This window comes from Mustela lutreola, chromosome 4, assembly GCF_030435805.1.
Source record: "Mustela lutreola isolate mMusLut2 chromosome 4, mMusLut2.pri, whole genome shotgun sequence".
Taxonomy (NCBI): domain Eukaryota; kingdom Metazoa; phylum Chordata; class Mammalia; order Carnivora; family Mustelidae; genus Mustela; species Mustela lutreola.
Genome location: NC_081293.1, coordinates 100,198,178 through 100,212,700, shown reverse-complemented (window position 1 = coordinate 100,212,700; position 14,523 = coordinate 100,198,178). Strand labels below are relative to the sequence as shown.

The 14,523-nt window shown below is 41.7% G+C and overlaps 1 protein-coding gene across 4 annotated transcripts in view; it reads right to left on the bottom strand.

Annotated features, from left to right (window-relative positions):
* HECW1 (HECT, C2 and WW domain containing E3 ubiquitin protein ligase 1) overlaps positions 1 to 14,523 on the bottom strand; it is a 467,220-nt gene that overhangs the window by 47,366 nt on the left and 405,331 nt on the right. For all 4 annotated transcript variants that reach the window (XM_059170590.1, XM_059170593.1, XM_059170591.1 and 1 more), the window contains 5 exons: positions 9,107 to 9,190; positions 8,557 to 8,666; positions 3,129 to 3,249; positions 2,267 to 2,380; positions 1,301 to 1,453 (listed from right to left, as the gene is read on the bottom strand). In XM_059170590.1, coding sequence (XP_059026573.1) covers positions 1,301 to 1,453; positions 2,267 to 2,380; positions 3,129 to 3,249; positions 8,557 to 8,666; positions 9,107 to 9,190 — 582 coding nt within the window. The remainder of the gene's footprint in view (positions 1 to 1,300; positions 1,454 to 2,266; positions 2,381 to 3,128; positions 3,250 to 8,556; positions 8,667 to 9,106; positions 9,191 to 14,523) is intronic.

The following is a 14,523-nucleotide window of genomic DNA, read 5'->3' as shown; positions in this document are numbered from 1 at the left end:
ACATCTTAAATGTGATGCTTGCAAACAAAGGGATACTTGAGGGACCGTACTGAGGATAACACATGTATGCATGTACTCTTGTGTCGCGGGTGCTACCGCACTCTCTACTGTCGGAATGAACCCCTCCTGATGTGACTTTAGTCCGAGCTGGCCTTCAGTTCTCAGGGTCACAAACCCCCTTAGAGGCCCCTTGCACGCTCCATCTGCCCTGCCTCTGTGCTTCTGCCTCACAGACTTCAGCATCCACTTATGGATAAACAGGAAATGGAACAACAATGGGCAACTTTGGGTTCCTCACTTGGGCCAAACACTGAGTGCAGATACACTGCTGCTCCACTCAAGAACTTCAGAGCTACAGGTTTTTGGAGAGAGAGGACACGTGCAATAGCTATAAGTCTTAGCAGAGGTGGGTTATTCTGATGCTATATATCAAAATATGGGCATTGGGGCTCTAAGCCAGGAGGCCAGGGATCACCCCAGGAGTTCCCTCCCCCAGCAGCTGTCACAACACATCAAAAATGAGCAACGTTAAGATATTATCAGTTTCTAGGACTCATTTTCCTCTTAACAGCAGTAGCTCCTACAGTAAGAGTAGGAATACTTTTCAAATCAGGTGTGGTGGTGCCACAGCAGGAAGAAGCTTGCATCCTAGATGTACCACGCAACTTTCTGGAGACTTCTAATACCCACATCTGAGGTATCTCACCACAGAATGGCAGACAGTTGACTGACAGTTATCTTCTTATACATCTTGGTAAGTGGTGATGGATGCCTCCATAAAAGAGAATCAAAGAAATAATGGATTTTCAAGCCGGGAGGATGTTTGGAGAGCACCTGACCCAGCAGCCTTACTTGCTTCATGGTAAGAGGCACAAGCTGATATCGACAGTTCTAGAGCCACTGGTCCACCATCAAGAACATGTCCAACCCAGTGAATACCTCCAAGGAGCCTCCACCAGGGACTCTTAGGATTTTAGTAGACTTTTCAACATTTGGTAAACATTTCAACATTCAACTACGTCTACTTACCTCAGTGCTTCCTCAGAAGGCAATTACTGGCTCTTTTAGTGATTTGCTGTTCATAGTAAATCTGCAGTGTCTTTCGTAATTCCTTTCATGTTCTGGGTGAAAACTAACAGAATCTTCTTTCTAGGGCTTTCTTGTTCACTCTCATTACCCCTCTTAGTATCTGGCCCACTGCTCTAAACAAGAAATAGTGCTGCTCAAGTCAGTACTACTGATGTCTGACTGAGAAAGACCAGAACTTTCGAGCTGAGAAAGCGAGCCTTCCAGATCTTACCATTCAAGATGGTTTTCCACAAACGCGGACATGGGGCTGATCTGCACTGTGTAGGTGTCATTTGCAGAGTACTCAAAGAGTCCGTAGTAAGGGTTGAATAGCTCCTGAGACAAAAGGAAGAAGAACTCTCGCGAAGGACCACTGTAGTCCAGGCTGCAAAGGAAGCAGAGGCCCAAGAAGCTCGTTACTTGTTGGGGGAGGGGCCTGTTTCTACCCAGGTGCTAGTCTGTTCCTTCAGTCAGTGTAGGGAAAGCAGAGAGAGGCCTCTGATCCTTACAGTGGATGCCTGTGGGAGCACAGTCTGCTGTAGAAAGTGAGGAAGCAGCTTCGGGATGTTTCTTACTAGATGTCCATGAATAAATTTCCTATGGCAGTGTTTCTTAGCCTTTATTCAATCATATGATCCTACTGGATAAAACACAGAGCTGGCCCATGTGAAAGAAGGAGCTTGCTGTGAGAGGCATAAAAGAGTTTCCCATGATAGTACATGGGTGAGAACCAAGAAAACTTCCAAGTTTGTTGTGATACGCCCTTCTAGGTAGGCTTATCTTCCAGTGTTGGAGATAGTTTTTCACAAAATCACTGAAATGCTAGGGAAAATTTGCTATGTAGTTCTTTATGTGCACTCTAGGAGGAAGAGCTTTTTGATCAGATACTCAAAAGTGTACACAACCTGAAAAAGTAAAGATCCAATAGCTTAAGTCTATATTTTTGGTTGTGCACAATGTAAATAAGTAACCTCAGACTCTAACACAAGCCAATAATCTTGGGCTTTTGAAGAACATAATTCTAAAGTTTGGCAATGCCTGGAGAGAGAAAGACCTCCTGGAGGGACATGATCAGAATCACCTTGGGGCAAAGGCTAAGAGCTATCCTGTTCTTTTTTTCAGAAAAGTCACCAAGATCTGGTGACTCTGGCCTGCCCACACTGAATGAGGTGTCTGCATAAAACTGCTGGTGCCTCACCCCTCCTCTCCAACAAAGGTGACGTAGAGTTTGTTTCGCTGAAGCTCCTTCCGGGAATAGGCCATCACCTGATTGAAGGTTCCCTCCAACAAATGGTCCCGACGAATGATGAGCCTGGGAAGAAGCCATGTGGGCAGTGAGTAGTGGCTCTGGGCTCTGATGTTGGAGAGTGCTCTAGATGAGTTGTGAGCGCCCAAGCTTATGGTGTCACCCCCTTGCCTCTCCAACTTGGTGAAGATCACATGAGTTCAGCAATGGATTTATTTTAATGCTCTTTTCAAAACACTGGGAGCACAAGGACAACATGTACATTTTTGTAATTGGATGACCTCCACCATATTGCCCTACTTTTAGGATTCTTTTGAACAATTCCAAAGAGAATCTCTTAAGTTGGATTTCTGAGTTAAGATTTAGTGTTTAAAGATGAACACAATAAACCCAGAGGGGAAAAATATAACTATTCACTTAGACCTCTGTTACAAAGTTATAGAATGTATGAATTTGACAAATGAATTAAATTTGCTCCAAGAATAAGTAAGAGGAAATACATAATTTTAAAAATTTAGTTCAAGATTCTTGGTTTTCTGTAAAGGTCTATCATTAATTTTGTATATGCCTTTGTCTGAAATGTTTTTTTTTTTCTCTCTCTCCTTCTCTTCTCTTTCCTTCCTTCCTGATTCTCTTCCAATTTAACTTCCTTCTTTCTTCCCAACTTTTTTTTTTTTAACATTCCTCCTTTCTATGAACATAACTGTTACCACACCATGGAATCCAATCTCCAAAAAGTATCACAAAGTATAGGGGAGAAAAGGATAGGAACATCTAGCATCCGAATTCGGTGAACAAGCATTGGAACACTCACTTAATTTTCCCTGGACCCTGACCAAATCCTTTGGCTTCCAATTTTCGGTAGAAATTTCGGAGCTTGGCTTCAAAGTCTCTCCGGTAGGGTGAAGGGGCTCTTGCACTGGCTCTCTGTAAGCCTGCAGAGAGAAGCACATGGTCTGAAGGTCATCACTGATATGTGGAGCAATGTCAGAAGAAGGGCCAACCGGAGGCACATTCCTATGTCTTATTTTCCTCTCAAAAAAGTTTCCTTTGATTTCCATTACTCTTTCAGTTTCTTTTGTAATAAATGGAAGTAATATAGTAAAGAGAAAAATGAATTCTGATGACAATAAACATTTATGTCTTCCACTCCACCTCAAGTTGTATTTCTCTTAACAATACCTTCGTGAGAATATCTATTGGCTTAACTGTACTTAAATAATCTAAATCAGCATATCAAACTAGTCTAAATTTTTCTTGTAAGTTTCTATGTTATAATAAGTGATTATAACTGTAACGAGGCAACTCAGACTAACACATGTGTATGGCGTACTTGTCTAACTATACTGACCCTAAAATAAACAGAGGTGTCCTGTAGGGCCCAGAGCATTGAGGACTTTATATTAGATTATCTTGTATCATAGAGGAAACATTTGTAATAGTAATAATAATGACTTTCTGATTCTATTTAGAAAAAGAGTTTTTATATCACTGTTTTGTGAATGCTTTGTTATCCTTATATACTTTTTAATGAGAAAAGGAGTGGAAAAAATAACATTCTTCTCCAAGTTTTACAGATGACCAGAATCATGGCCTGCCCCTTCAATAACTACTATATTCCAGGTATTGAATTAATATTCTAAAGAAGACTGATACCAATAAACTCACAGGCAGGACAATATAATTACAAGTTGAGATGACTGCTAGCTAGGAAGGAAAGGAACTCAGTTCTTTGATATCAGAGAGCACTCTGGCCAAGTTTGGGAAGGCTTCCCTGGGGAATATTCCCTGGGGAAGAATAAGTAAGCATGAATTAGACTGAATTAGTTGGGAAAGGCTTCCCTTTAACTAAGACACGACATGAGCTGGGAGAAGAGCAGTCTAGGTAGAAGATCAGCATGTACAAAGGTACTGAGGCAGAATGGAAAGTGGGGCTCAGGGTACATGGATCAGAGTGATGCAAACAAGGCTTGCGAGGTGGGTGGATGATCAAAAGGATAAGGTCCATTCTGCTAAACAATTCTGTTTAATACTAAGCACAGTAGGAAGCCACTGCACGAGGACTGACATGATGACAATTGAGTTATGAAAACATTAGTCTTTCTGCAGGAGAGAGAAAAACGAGAGGCCTGGGGTGGATTTAGAGAGCCTAAACTAGACTAGGGTGATGTCAGTGAAGGTGAGGAGAGCACAGACTGTGGTGTGTTTAGGAGGCAATGAACTGGACATAGGTAGTGAGGGAGAGGTGGGCTTTAGGTTTTGTAACTGAAGGAACTGCATCGATAGTCCATGAGATGGGGACAATGAAAGAAGAACATATCTGTGGGGGAGATCATAAGCTTGGTCTTTGATGGTGCTACCCTTGAATGTCTAATTGGAAAGAGACATGGTTTGAGAGAGAGAAGAGAAGAAACCTGGGACTGAGTTTTAGACATGGCAGGAAGTGAAGGATGAGTCTGCACAGGTGGCCAAAGAAGTAGTTGAAATGCATACAGTAGTGTCACAGAAGCTTACTGAAGAAGTGACTTAGGGGGAGCAATCAATAATGTCAAATGTGGCTTAATGTTAAATGTGAGAATTACCCACTGGACTGTGTGTCTGGAGGTCATGGTGACCTTAGTGAAGGCAGGTCCTCTGATGCGCCAGTGTGGAGTGGAAGGAGGAGTAGGCTTGGAAGGCTTGTAGGATTGGCAGCAGGCAGTTGAGAAAATGTCTACCTAATGGCGTCAGTTTTCTCAGTGAAGGGAGAAGGGGCTTCATTTGCTAGGAGAGACACAGAGAGCTGGAGTTTTGAGGGGCGCATAAACATTCAAAATCGCAGTAGGGGGCACCTGGGTGGCTTAGTTGGTTGTGTCTGACTCTTGATTTTGGCTCAGAGGTCATGATCCCAGGGTTTTGAGATCAAGCCCTGTGTTGGGCCCCTCCCCCTGCACACTCTCTCTCTAAAAAAGAAAAAGAAAAAATAACCAGCAGTAGGGAAGTTTACCTAGGAAACATGGTCGAGTTTTCTTTTGGGTATTCAAGGTCTAGGTGAGGTGAGAGATGGCTAACATATAGTTTGTAGTCTGCCCTGTCAGATGAATTTGCCCAAGAAGTCCTGAGCATAGATGCAGAGGAAGCAGATAGTATGTTTATCAAGGGGCAGAGTTCTGCAAACAAAATGGAGAGGACTGGGGAGTTTAGGCCATTGGCACAGATGTTACAAAGAAAATAAACTGTGGAATCTATGCTGGGTAAGGGAAGAACAGAAAGGAAAGGAGAGACATGCATGAACTAAGGTCCTGATGAGGACAAGGGACAGTAATGGGGAGAGTAGTTGAACAAGCATGTTGGATGGGAGTAAGATGCTTGAATCAGTGATTTTAGAGATAACGACAGGGGTGGGAAGATGACTGTGGGAACGAGTGGTTGCACCGGGGGGAAGGTCATTGCAGACCAGAAATTCCAGAAACCAGGAGCTCAGGGAAATGAATGGGTGTCCTTGTGTATGCTGAAGTCATTCAGGATGATGGAAGCACTTGAGAAGGAGAGGGGGATTATGAGACAGGTACCGCAGTCTTTGAGAATGACAGAAAGGCTGGGAGATAACAGCAACTGGGGTGGTGGGGAGAGACAGCTGAGTAGTATAATCAAGGAAGTGTGAAGGGCCCTAGCCTCACCTTTGTGCCTCCACAGCACCTGAGGCGTAAGGGAACCAACAGTCACCACTTGAAAAAAGCTATCCTAAGTGAAATGACAGGTTTCAGGCTACAGGTTCAACTAGAATACAAGTCTTTAGGTGCAAGTAGCATTTTCTGCCCAGTAGAATGCAGGTAGCACCGAGTTAAATTTCATGAAGGTTTAAAAATATGGGAATTGTAAAATTTAACACCAAAACATTTGGATTACATAATCTAGGACCCTATGGTCAGAGCTAGGAGAATTAAAAATTAAAATGAATTGGAAGATTGTTTGCATTCATGGTATTAGTAATGCCTTTTATAAAAGTTATGCAAATAATTATCATTTAGCAAATAACTCTTTATTCTCTTTTATTTTTCTATTTGTACTATTATATCTTCCCCATGTCAAGATGTTAAAATCATACTCTACTTTCAACTGTTTGAACCAAAGTGCAGATGCTTTATCAGGCTAGGACAACATCTATGACAAAATGAAAGATCATGGTGGAGACCCACAGTTGTCCCTAAATGGAAGGCTCTGCTCCCCAAAAGTAAGTCATCCTGTGTGCACCAGAAACATTTGGCTGTCCTGATGTTGGCTCAGGCAAAGCTCCTCATCCTCCTTTCCCAGCCCACGGCATCTCAATTACACTGTATGTCCTTAACTAAGCCTTTGGTGCACTGGTTTGGAGGAGACGACAATGAGGAGATACTGACTTAGAAACAGATTCTAGCAATTAATAAAACTACCTCTAAGAGATAATTCTCAGGACATGACTTGGAGGAGCCAAACTAATATATTCATTTTAGAGACCTTCAGCAGTTCCAAGTAATGCCGAGTGAGACATCCCTTTGGAGGGACGAAACACACTGCTAAAATATCTCTCTTGTGACTTTCTCCAGTGGCTTCAAAAACTAAGCTTGGACAGACTCTAGAAGCTGTGAGATATGAACCTACTAGATTTTTATTTTATTATTTTTCTCCTTCCTTCATTCTTTCCTTCCTTTTTAAATTAAGTTTAATTAGCCAATATACAGTATTACATCATTAGTTTTTTTTTTTTTTTTATTGTGTTCAGTTAGGCAACATATAGTAGATCATTAGTTTTTGACAGCGTTCAATGAGTTGAGTTCAATGAGTTGCATAGAATACCCAGTGCTCTTCGCAACATGTGCCTTTCTTGAAACCCATCAGCCAGCTACCCAATCCCCCCACCCTTCTCCCTTCTCAAACCCTCAGTTTGTTTCCTGGAGTCTATAGTCTCTCATGGCTTGTCTGCCTCTCTGATTTCTTACCATTCGGTTTTATACATCATTAGTTTTTGATGTAGTGTTCAATGATTCATTAGTTGCGTATAACACTAGTGCTCATCAGTCACGTGCCCTCCTTAATGCCCATCACCGAGTCATCTACCTACTACGTTTTTATAACTAAATCCCTTTACTTTTTAAGCTATAAAAAGAAATTTGGGTTTACCACCAAGACTCTGACCAAGGTGGTATAATAAACCAAGTAACTGAGGAAAAACTCTCCAATATCTGGATCCCATTTGGGAGTATAGATTTTACTTAATAACTAATCATTTTGATTAGATTTGATGAACCCTTTGTCACTAAAGAGTTCAGTATTCACTTCCTTATTTGGAATGGAAGATACCTATAAAGAATTTCTATTTCATGAGTAAATTAATCCAAATACATAGAAGAAAACAGCTGGGGAAGAATTGTACATGTAAGAAAAGTCTTCAATGTCTTCATAGGGAACATTATGGTGGCCCCTAGTAACCATATCACTGAGCAACTCCTTAGCAAAAAGTTACCAAAATTGGTATCTAGTAACATTCTGAGTCATAAGGCAGAATGTTTTGGAAACAGTTCTTCCCTTCTAAATGCCTCCAGGGTACAAAAGCAATTTAGAGCAGGGTCAGCAGACCTTTTCCTGTGAGGGGCCAGATAGTAAATATTTTAAGCTTTTGCAGCCATCTGGTCTCATCGTTATTACTCCTCTACGCCGTTATAGTGTGAAAGTTGCTACAGAAAACACACAAGTAAACAGGTGTGGCTGGGGTTCAATAACATTCTATTTACAGACACTGAGATTTGAATTTCACAGTATTTTCACATGTCATGAAATACTGTTTTTGTAAAAAAGATTTTCCAATTATTTAAAAATGTAGAACATAGGGGCTCCTGGGTGGCTCAGTGGGTTAAGCCTCTGCCTTCAGCTCAGGTCATGATCTCAGGGTCCTGGGATTGAGCCCCACATCAGGCTCTCAGCTCAGGGGGGAGCCTACTTCTCCCTCTCTCTCTCTCTGTCTGCCTCTCTGCATACTTGTGATCTCTCTCTCTGTCGAATAAATAAATCAAATCTTCAAAAAAATGTAGAACGCAGTATTACAAAAACGGGCAGCAAATTTCAACACCCAATCTTGGCAGTGTGCTTTCAATCAGAAAATTGAGAGGGAGGAAGAGAGAGAGAGCTCATACACGACTGTCCTTCTCCCACCTCCGTCTGGGGGAAACACGGGTCACCACTGACATAAGACAGAATGCCAGACGCTCAAGTTACGCTCAAGTTACCTGGGGAGTTCTGAGGTGAGGAACAGGGTGAACAGCGGGGAGAGAAGCTGTACCCGGGGAGGAAGGCAGCCTGCAGTGGGACGTAGGACATAATCTCTTCTTCAAAGAGACTGCAAAGTAAAAAAGAAGAAGAGAAATAAGAAGAAGCAGAGGAGAAGGAAGAAGAAGAAAGAAAAAAAGTTAGTTTTCTGTCCGTGAGAGAATATTCATGAACTGCGGTAACAGTGGTTACGGTTCTCACAAGGCAACAACAAAAGCACTTAGGTTCACTAAGGTAGGCCGATGCCGGCATGCAAATATTCTCAGCATTATTTTAAACCCTAATTAATCCTGAAATAATTGTCTCTTTCAAGTACTATATACAGTTCTTGACACCCCAGTTGTAAATGTAAAGGCGGCAATGGACAGCAGGTACAAGGGTGGAGGCCCTACTTTAGTTGCAGCCAGTAGAATCCTCTAAAACAAACGGTGAGTGTTTCAGTCATAGCTGTAGTGGAGGAAGACTGCCCAGAGCAGCCTTTCTAGAAGCGTTTCAGGCTTAGCCCCTTACCTCAGCAAAATGACTAGATCTGCATCACAGGACAACTTTTCAAGCCCGTGATTACCCTCAGTCCGAATGTAATGGATTTTCTCCCTAGAAAAATGTGGGAAACAAAGTATGAATTACCAACAGGTAAGTTAGGGAATAAATCTCCCAATTTTTCCCCTCTCTGATGATAATAATGTGAACCCAGATCTTCATCATTACTTGAATATTTTCAGGCAACAATATAATAAATTTGTCCTTTTGGTGGGTATATTTTTGAAAAGGGAAACGTTTGGGCCTCTACAAAGATATGCAAAATAAGATCGAACAGAGAAATGCACTGTGACTCAACCTCTCAGTATAGGTAGCCCATCACTGCAGTAAAGGCTATTGTCAAAACCTGGGGGTGTTCACAGTGTCTTCACTGACTGGGGTTTCGAAAAACGGAGCGGAACTGTCTGCACCATTTCGCAGGGAAGATGTGGAAGCCCAGCCGAGCGTGCAAGCGCCATTCCTCCTCCACCAGCTGTCTCTCCCTTCATGTTCCTGTTCTCGACTCCATGTTCCTGAGCGTTGGCCTCTAAATCCTGATACCACCTCACAGAACTCTTGTTTGGAAGACTTTGGTGGATCTTCTCCCCTGGTTTGCTAACTCAGTCTCACAAAGGACTCTCAAACATATGTCATTCCAAAGACCGTGCCCCTGCGGCCCATCATCCCATTCCCCAAGGGACCTTTATGTGGGAAAGCCCCTGGTCTCTCTGTCTGGAGGAAAAATGGGAAGAACATTCTAGGGATTGCCCTTTATTCCCAGTGTCCCTGAGGACATGAAGTCTAAAGAGGGTCAACTCTACTACGGCAGCAGAGTGCCCACAGAAATTGTCACTGCCCTGTAGTGGTTCTATTATCCCACTGCCCATATGAACCACATCCATATATAAGAAAGCCGAACACAGTTTTCTGAGACTTTCAGTGGCTCTCGACAGGACATAGCACCTTCTGTCATGTCTATGAAAATTTCATGCAGACCCAGTTGTCTGGGGGGGCCTCCAAATGCCCCTGGGACTCAATCCCAAAGGTACTGGCACTGGGAAGGATCTCTAAAGGTTAGAATACCTCTCCTACACATAATAACCCTTGCCCACCAGGAAAACTCCAGTGCAAAACTCTCCTCAAGACTCTGTTCACTACAGCCACCTGCCTCCTTGACATCTTGACATCTCCCCTTGTGGCCTCAAAACTTAATATCCAAATGAAATCCTTGATATTCTTTCGTCTTTATCGCTGAACTCTGATCTTGTCCTTTGTGGCCTTTAACACATTCTATAGCTATATATATTTGGCTTAAGGAAAAAAAAAAAAGGCAAACTTGCCTATCATCTGCCCTCCTCAACAGATGGCAAATACCATGCAACGTAAGGCCAATGTCTGCTTTGTTCTGCTACTGTGTACACAGCCTCCCACAGTTCTGATTCAGAACACTGGCACAATAAAAACACCAGGTGAAGGAAGAATGAATGAATGAAAACTGCTACCATGATCCTTAAAGTGAAGAAATGTCATCAGCCGCTGGGTTTCTGGCTTCATCTTCCCTTTCCACATGTGGCTTCCTTATGATTCACTGCTGTCTGCTGAACAGCTTTCTGAGGACCCACCCTCCACCCTTTAACCCAGAAACTGGCTTTGTGGACCCACGATAGTGGATCCATGGCTCCCTGAGAAGAGCAAGGCTGAACAGGGGTCACAGCCCCCACCTGGAGACCACAGAGGAAGCAGTAATTTCTTCCTCTGAACAGTGTCATGGGGAAAGAAGGTTTTCTTTTCAACCTCTGGACTTTTAAAATAGAGCTTAGTCACCCTCCTGTCACACTCAGGGGCAAGCACAGGCCCAGTCATAGCAAGTAATGCCCAGGTTCCTGGTTCCTGGAAGCCTGACTCCCTGAAGAGCAGTTTCTTCCTCTTACTATTCTCCCTTTTTTATTCCATAGCTTTTTAGTTACTATGGGCCTTCTGCTTTTGATGAGATATTCGGGCTCTCATCCTGGGCCTACAGGTCCTTAAAGGAGTCCATAATCTTAAAGAAGCTATTAGTTTCTGTACTAAATAATTGCCAAGATTTTTTCCAATTATAAGATGTCTTAATTCCAATATCTGGAAAATTGTAATTGTACAATTCTGCACTGCAACAAAGACTTTAAGGTTTCTTGAATTTTGTTATAATGCAATACTATGCAATAGTGCTGAAAATAGTTTACTTTCACTCTTTTACTCACAGGATTACATTTTTCACTTTTAAAGATGACTTAAATGAGACTCTAGTGCCTTTGGTGAGTTCAAATTCCTCAGAAGAATTAGCTGTGAACTCATTACTTAGTAACAGAATCAGTAACATATAAAATGTTTAAGAGCAGCAATCTCTCAGAAACTTTCCAGAGAGTACAATCCCTCTGAAAATCCTTTGGAAATTCCCTTAAGTTATGATATACTGTGAGTCATAGAGTAATTCACAGATAAATGACCCTTCTGTGGCACAGTAATAAAATGGGCAGAGCGAACAGAAGTGGATGGGACAATCACTCGTGCTGAAGGTCACCTGTTCACAATAAAGATCTTCCATTCACTCTAAATGTAATTAATGTTTCTTATCTTCAAAGCAGAGGACCTGGTTCTGAGGGGGAGAGTAGTACAAAGCAAGGACCAGAAGGTCCTGCTGTAAGGAGTTTACATATCATATGGAGACAGTAGTACAGACAGTGTTCAAGAGATAATGGAAAAAATAGAGTAGAAGGACAAAAAGGGAGTACTAATAAAGTAAGGCAAAAGAAGTAATGAAGTTTGTCTAGGTCAGTGAATCTTTGCCATTTGGTTTGAGCCTTTAAAAGGAGTGAGAGGTCCTTAAGAGAAAAGCCATTCCTGAGAGGGCAGAACAAGGAGAGAACACAGCTTGTTTAATGGAGGTGGAAGATACCAGAAGGAAAAAATTAGCACGGGATGGAGAGTTAGGTTAGGGCCAGACTTTGGAAACTGCTTAGAAATCCTGACTTTATTTTATACACAATGGGAAGTATTTTTAAAGGCTGGTGTAAGATGATTTATTCTGTGCTATAAGAAGGTAATTTTGTCCTAGATCCAGGGGACACCTTTGAGGATACCCCTAGAAAATCCAGGAGAGAAATGTTGAGCACCCAAACACAGGCTATGATAGGGAATAAAAAAAAAAAAAGGTTAAAAAAAAAAGGCTGGAAGAGAGGAAGTGAGAGGCAGATGTTTGGATGTAGAGACAGGGAAAGAGGGAAGAGTGGAGATCTGGCAATGGGGAAAATAGTGATTCTAATGCACACGGAGTAAAAAGCAGGGAAAAGAGGTGTCTGTGAGGGTGTGTGGGTGTGTGTGGGGAGAAGAGTGAATGATCCACCCAGGCAGGAGTAATAGGAATTTGAATAGCAAAGAGGCTATGTTCAGGTGTTGGTGATTCACTAAGGAAGTCAAATCAGAGTACTACAGCTGTCAGCTAGACGCAAAAGACCACCAAATGGGAGATGACAAGTTAGTGACTGCACTTGTGCCCACCTTCCCTGATCCTTTACACACACTCATAAAAGCATCTCCACAGTGCCCACATGATAACTCTGTATGCCCACATGATAACTCTGTATCTGAAGAGATCAAGGGCATCTATGGGCTGAATAACGGGCCCAGATCAATGGTCTCTAAGAGATGGAGTAAGAATTCAAACTCCAAGAGGAAACACTTAACCATCACGTATAGCCAGCTTCCAAATGTTATGTAGTCAGCTGACGCAGAGAGATACCTGAATATCTTGCAAAGAAAGTGGGATCTAACTTCAGAGGATATGTTCTCTTGTTATCACCGTGAGTGGCTGTCCTTTCCAAATGACGTGGATTCAGTTTCAGAGACACTCATGCAACAGTGACACTAATGGATATTAAGATATAAGTAGTTAGAACACAGGATACTTCTGATACTTTTGGCTTGCTTGTTGGTGTATTTTTGAATATGTTCATCTAATAGTTGGTTTACCATTAACTGTGATATTTTAAAGATAAAACATTTAAAATGGATTAAAGACCTAAATGTGAGACCTAAAACCATAAAATTCCTAAAAGAGAACATAGGCAGTAATTGCTCTGACATTGGCTGTAGAAGCATCTTTATAGATATGTCTCCTTTGGCAAAGGAAACAAAAGCAAAAATAAACTTTTGGGACTACGCCAAAACAAAAAGCCTTTGCAAGTGAAGGAAACCAACAACAAAAGACAATGTAGTGAGTGAAAGAAGATATTTGCAAGTGATATACCCAAAAAGGGGTTAACATCTAAAATATTTAAAGAACTTATACGACTCAACATCAAAACCCCCCTAAGTAATCTAATTAAAAGTGGAAAGGGGACATGAATAGATATTTTTCTAAAGAAGATATCCAGATGGCCAAGAGACACATGAAAAGATGCTCAACATCACTCATCATCAGGGAAATGCAAATCAGTACCACAACGAGACATCACCTCACACCTGTCAGAATGGCTAATATCAGAAACACAAGAAACAACAAATGCTGGTAAGGATGTGGAGAAAAAGGAACCCACAAGCAGTGTTAGTGGGAATGTAAGCTGGTGCGCTACTGTGGAAAAGAGTATGGAGGTTCCTAAAAAAAATTATAAATAGAATTACTACATAATCTAAAAATTCCACTAGTGGGTATTCACCCAAAAAATTGAAAACACTAATTCAAAAAGATATATGCACCCCTGTGTTTATGGTAGCATATATATATAACAGCCAAGATATGGATGCGATCCAAGTGTCCATCCACAGATGAATGGATGAAGAAGATGTGGTACATATATGCAATGGAACATTACTCAGTCATAAAAAGAATGAGATCTTGCCATGTGTGACAACATGGATAGATCTAAATGGTATAATGCCAAGTAAAATAGGTCAGTCAGAGAAAAATACCATAGAGTCTCACTCATATGTAGAATTTAAGAAACAAAACAAATAAGCAAGGCAAAACAGGGACAAAGGAGAAACAGACCCTTAACAACAGAGAAGAAACTGATGGTTACACTAGGGGAGGCGGGTGGGGAAATGGGTGAAATAAGTGAAGAGGGTTAAGGGTACAGGGACCACGAAGAGCACTGGGTAAAGCACAGAACTGCTGAATCACTACACTGTCCACCTGAAATTAATATCACACTTGAATAAAAAATTTATGTGGTGCTTTACATAAGTAATTCTTTTTTGGAAGCTATTTTACTTTTCCTGTGCCTCCCTCCGAATCAACGGAAATCATATTGGCATTGTATGAATAGTATGTGACCCGGCAATATGACTAGCTCTGATTATTGTGACACTGCAAAGAATATTAGAACCCCCCGGATCCTTCGTTTTCAGTATTCAAGACATAATTAAATACA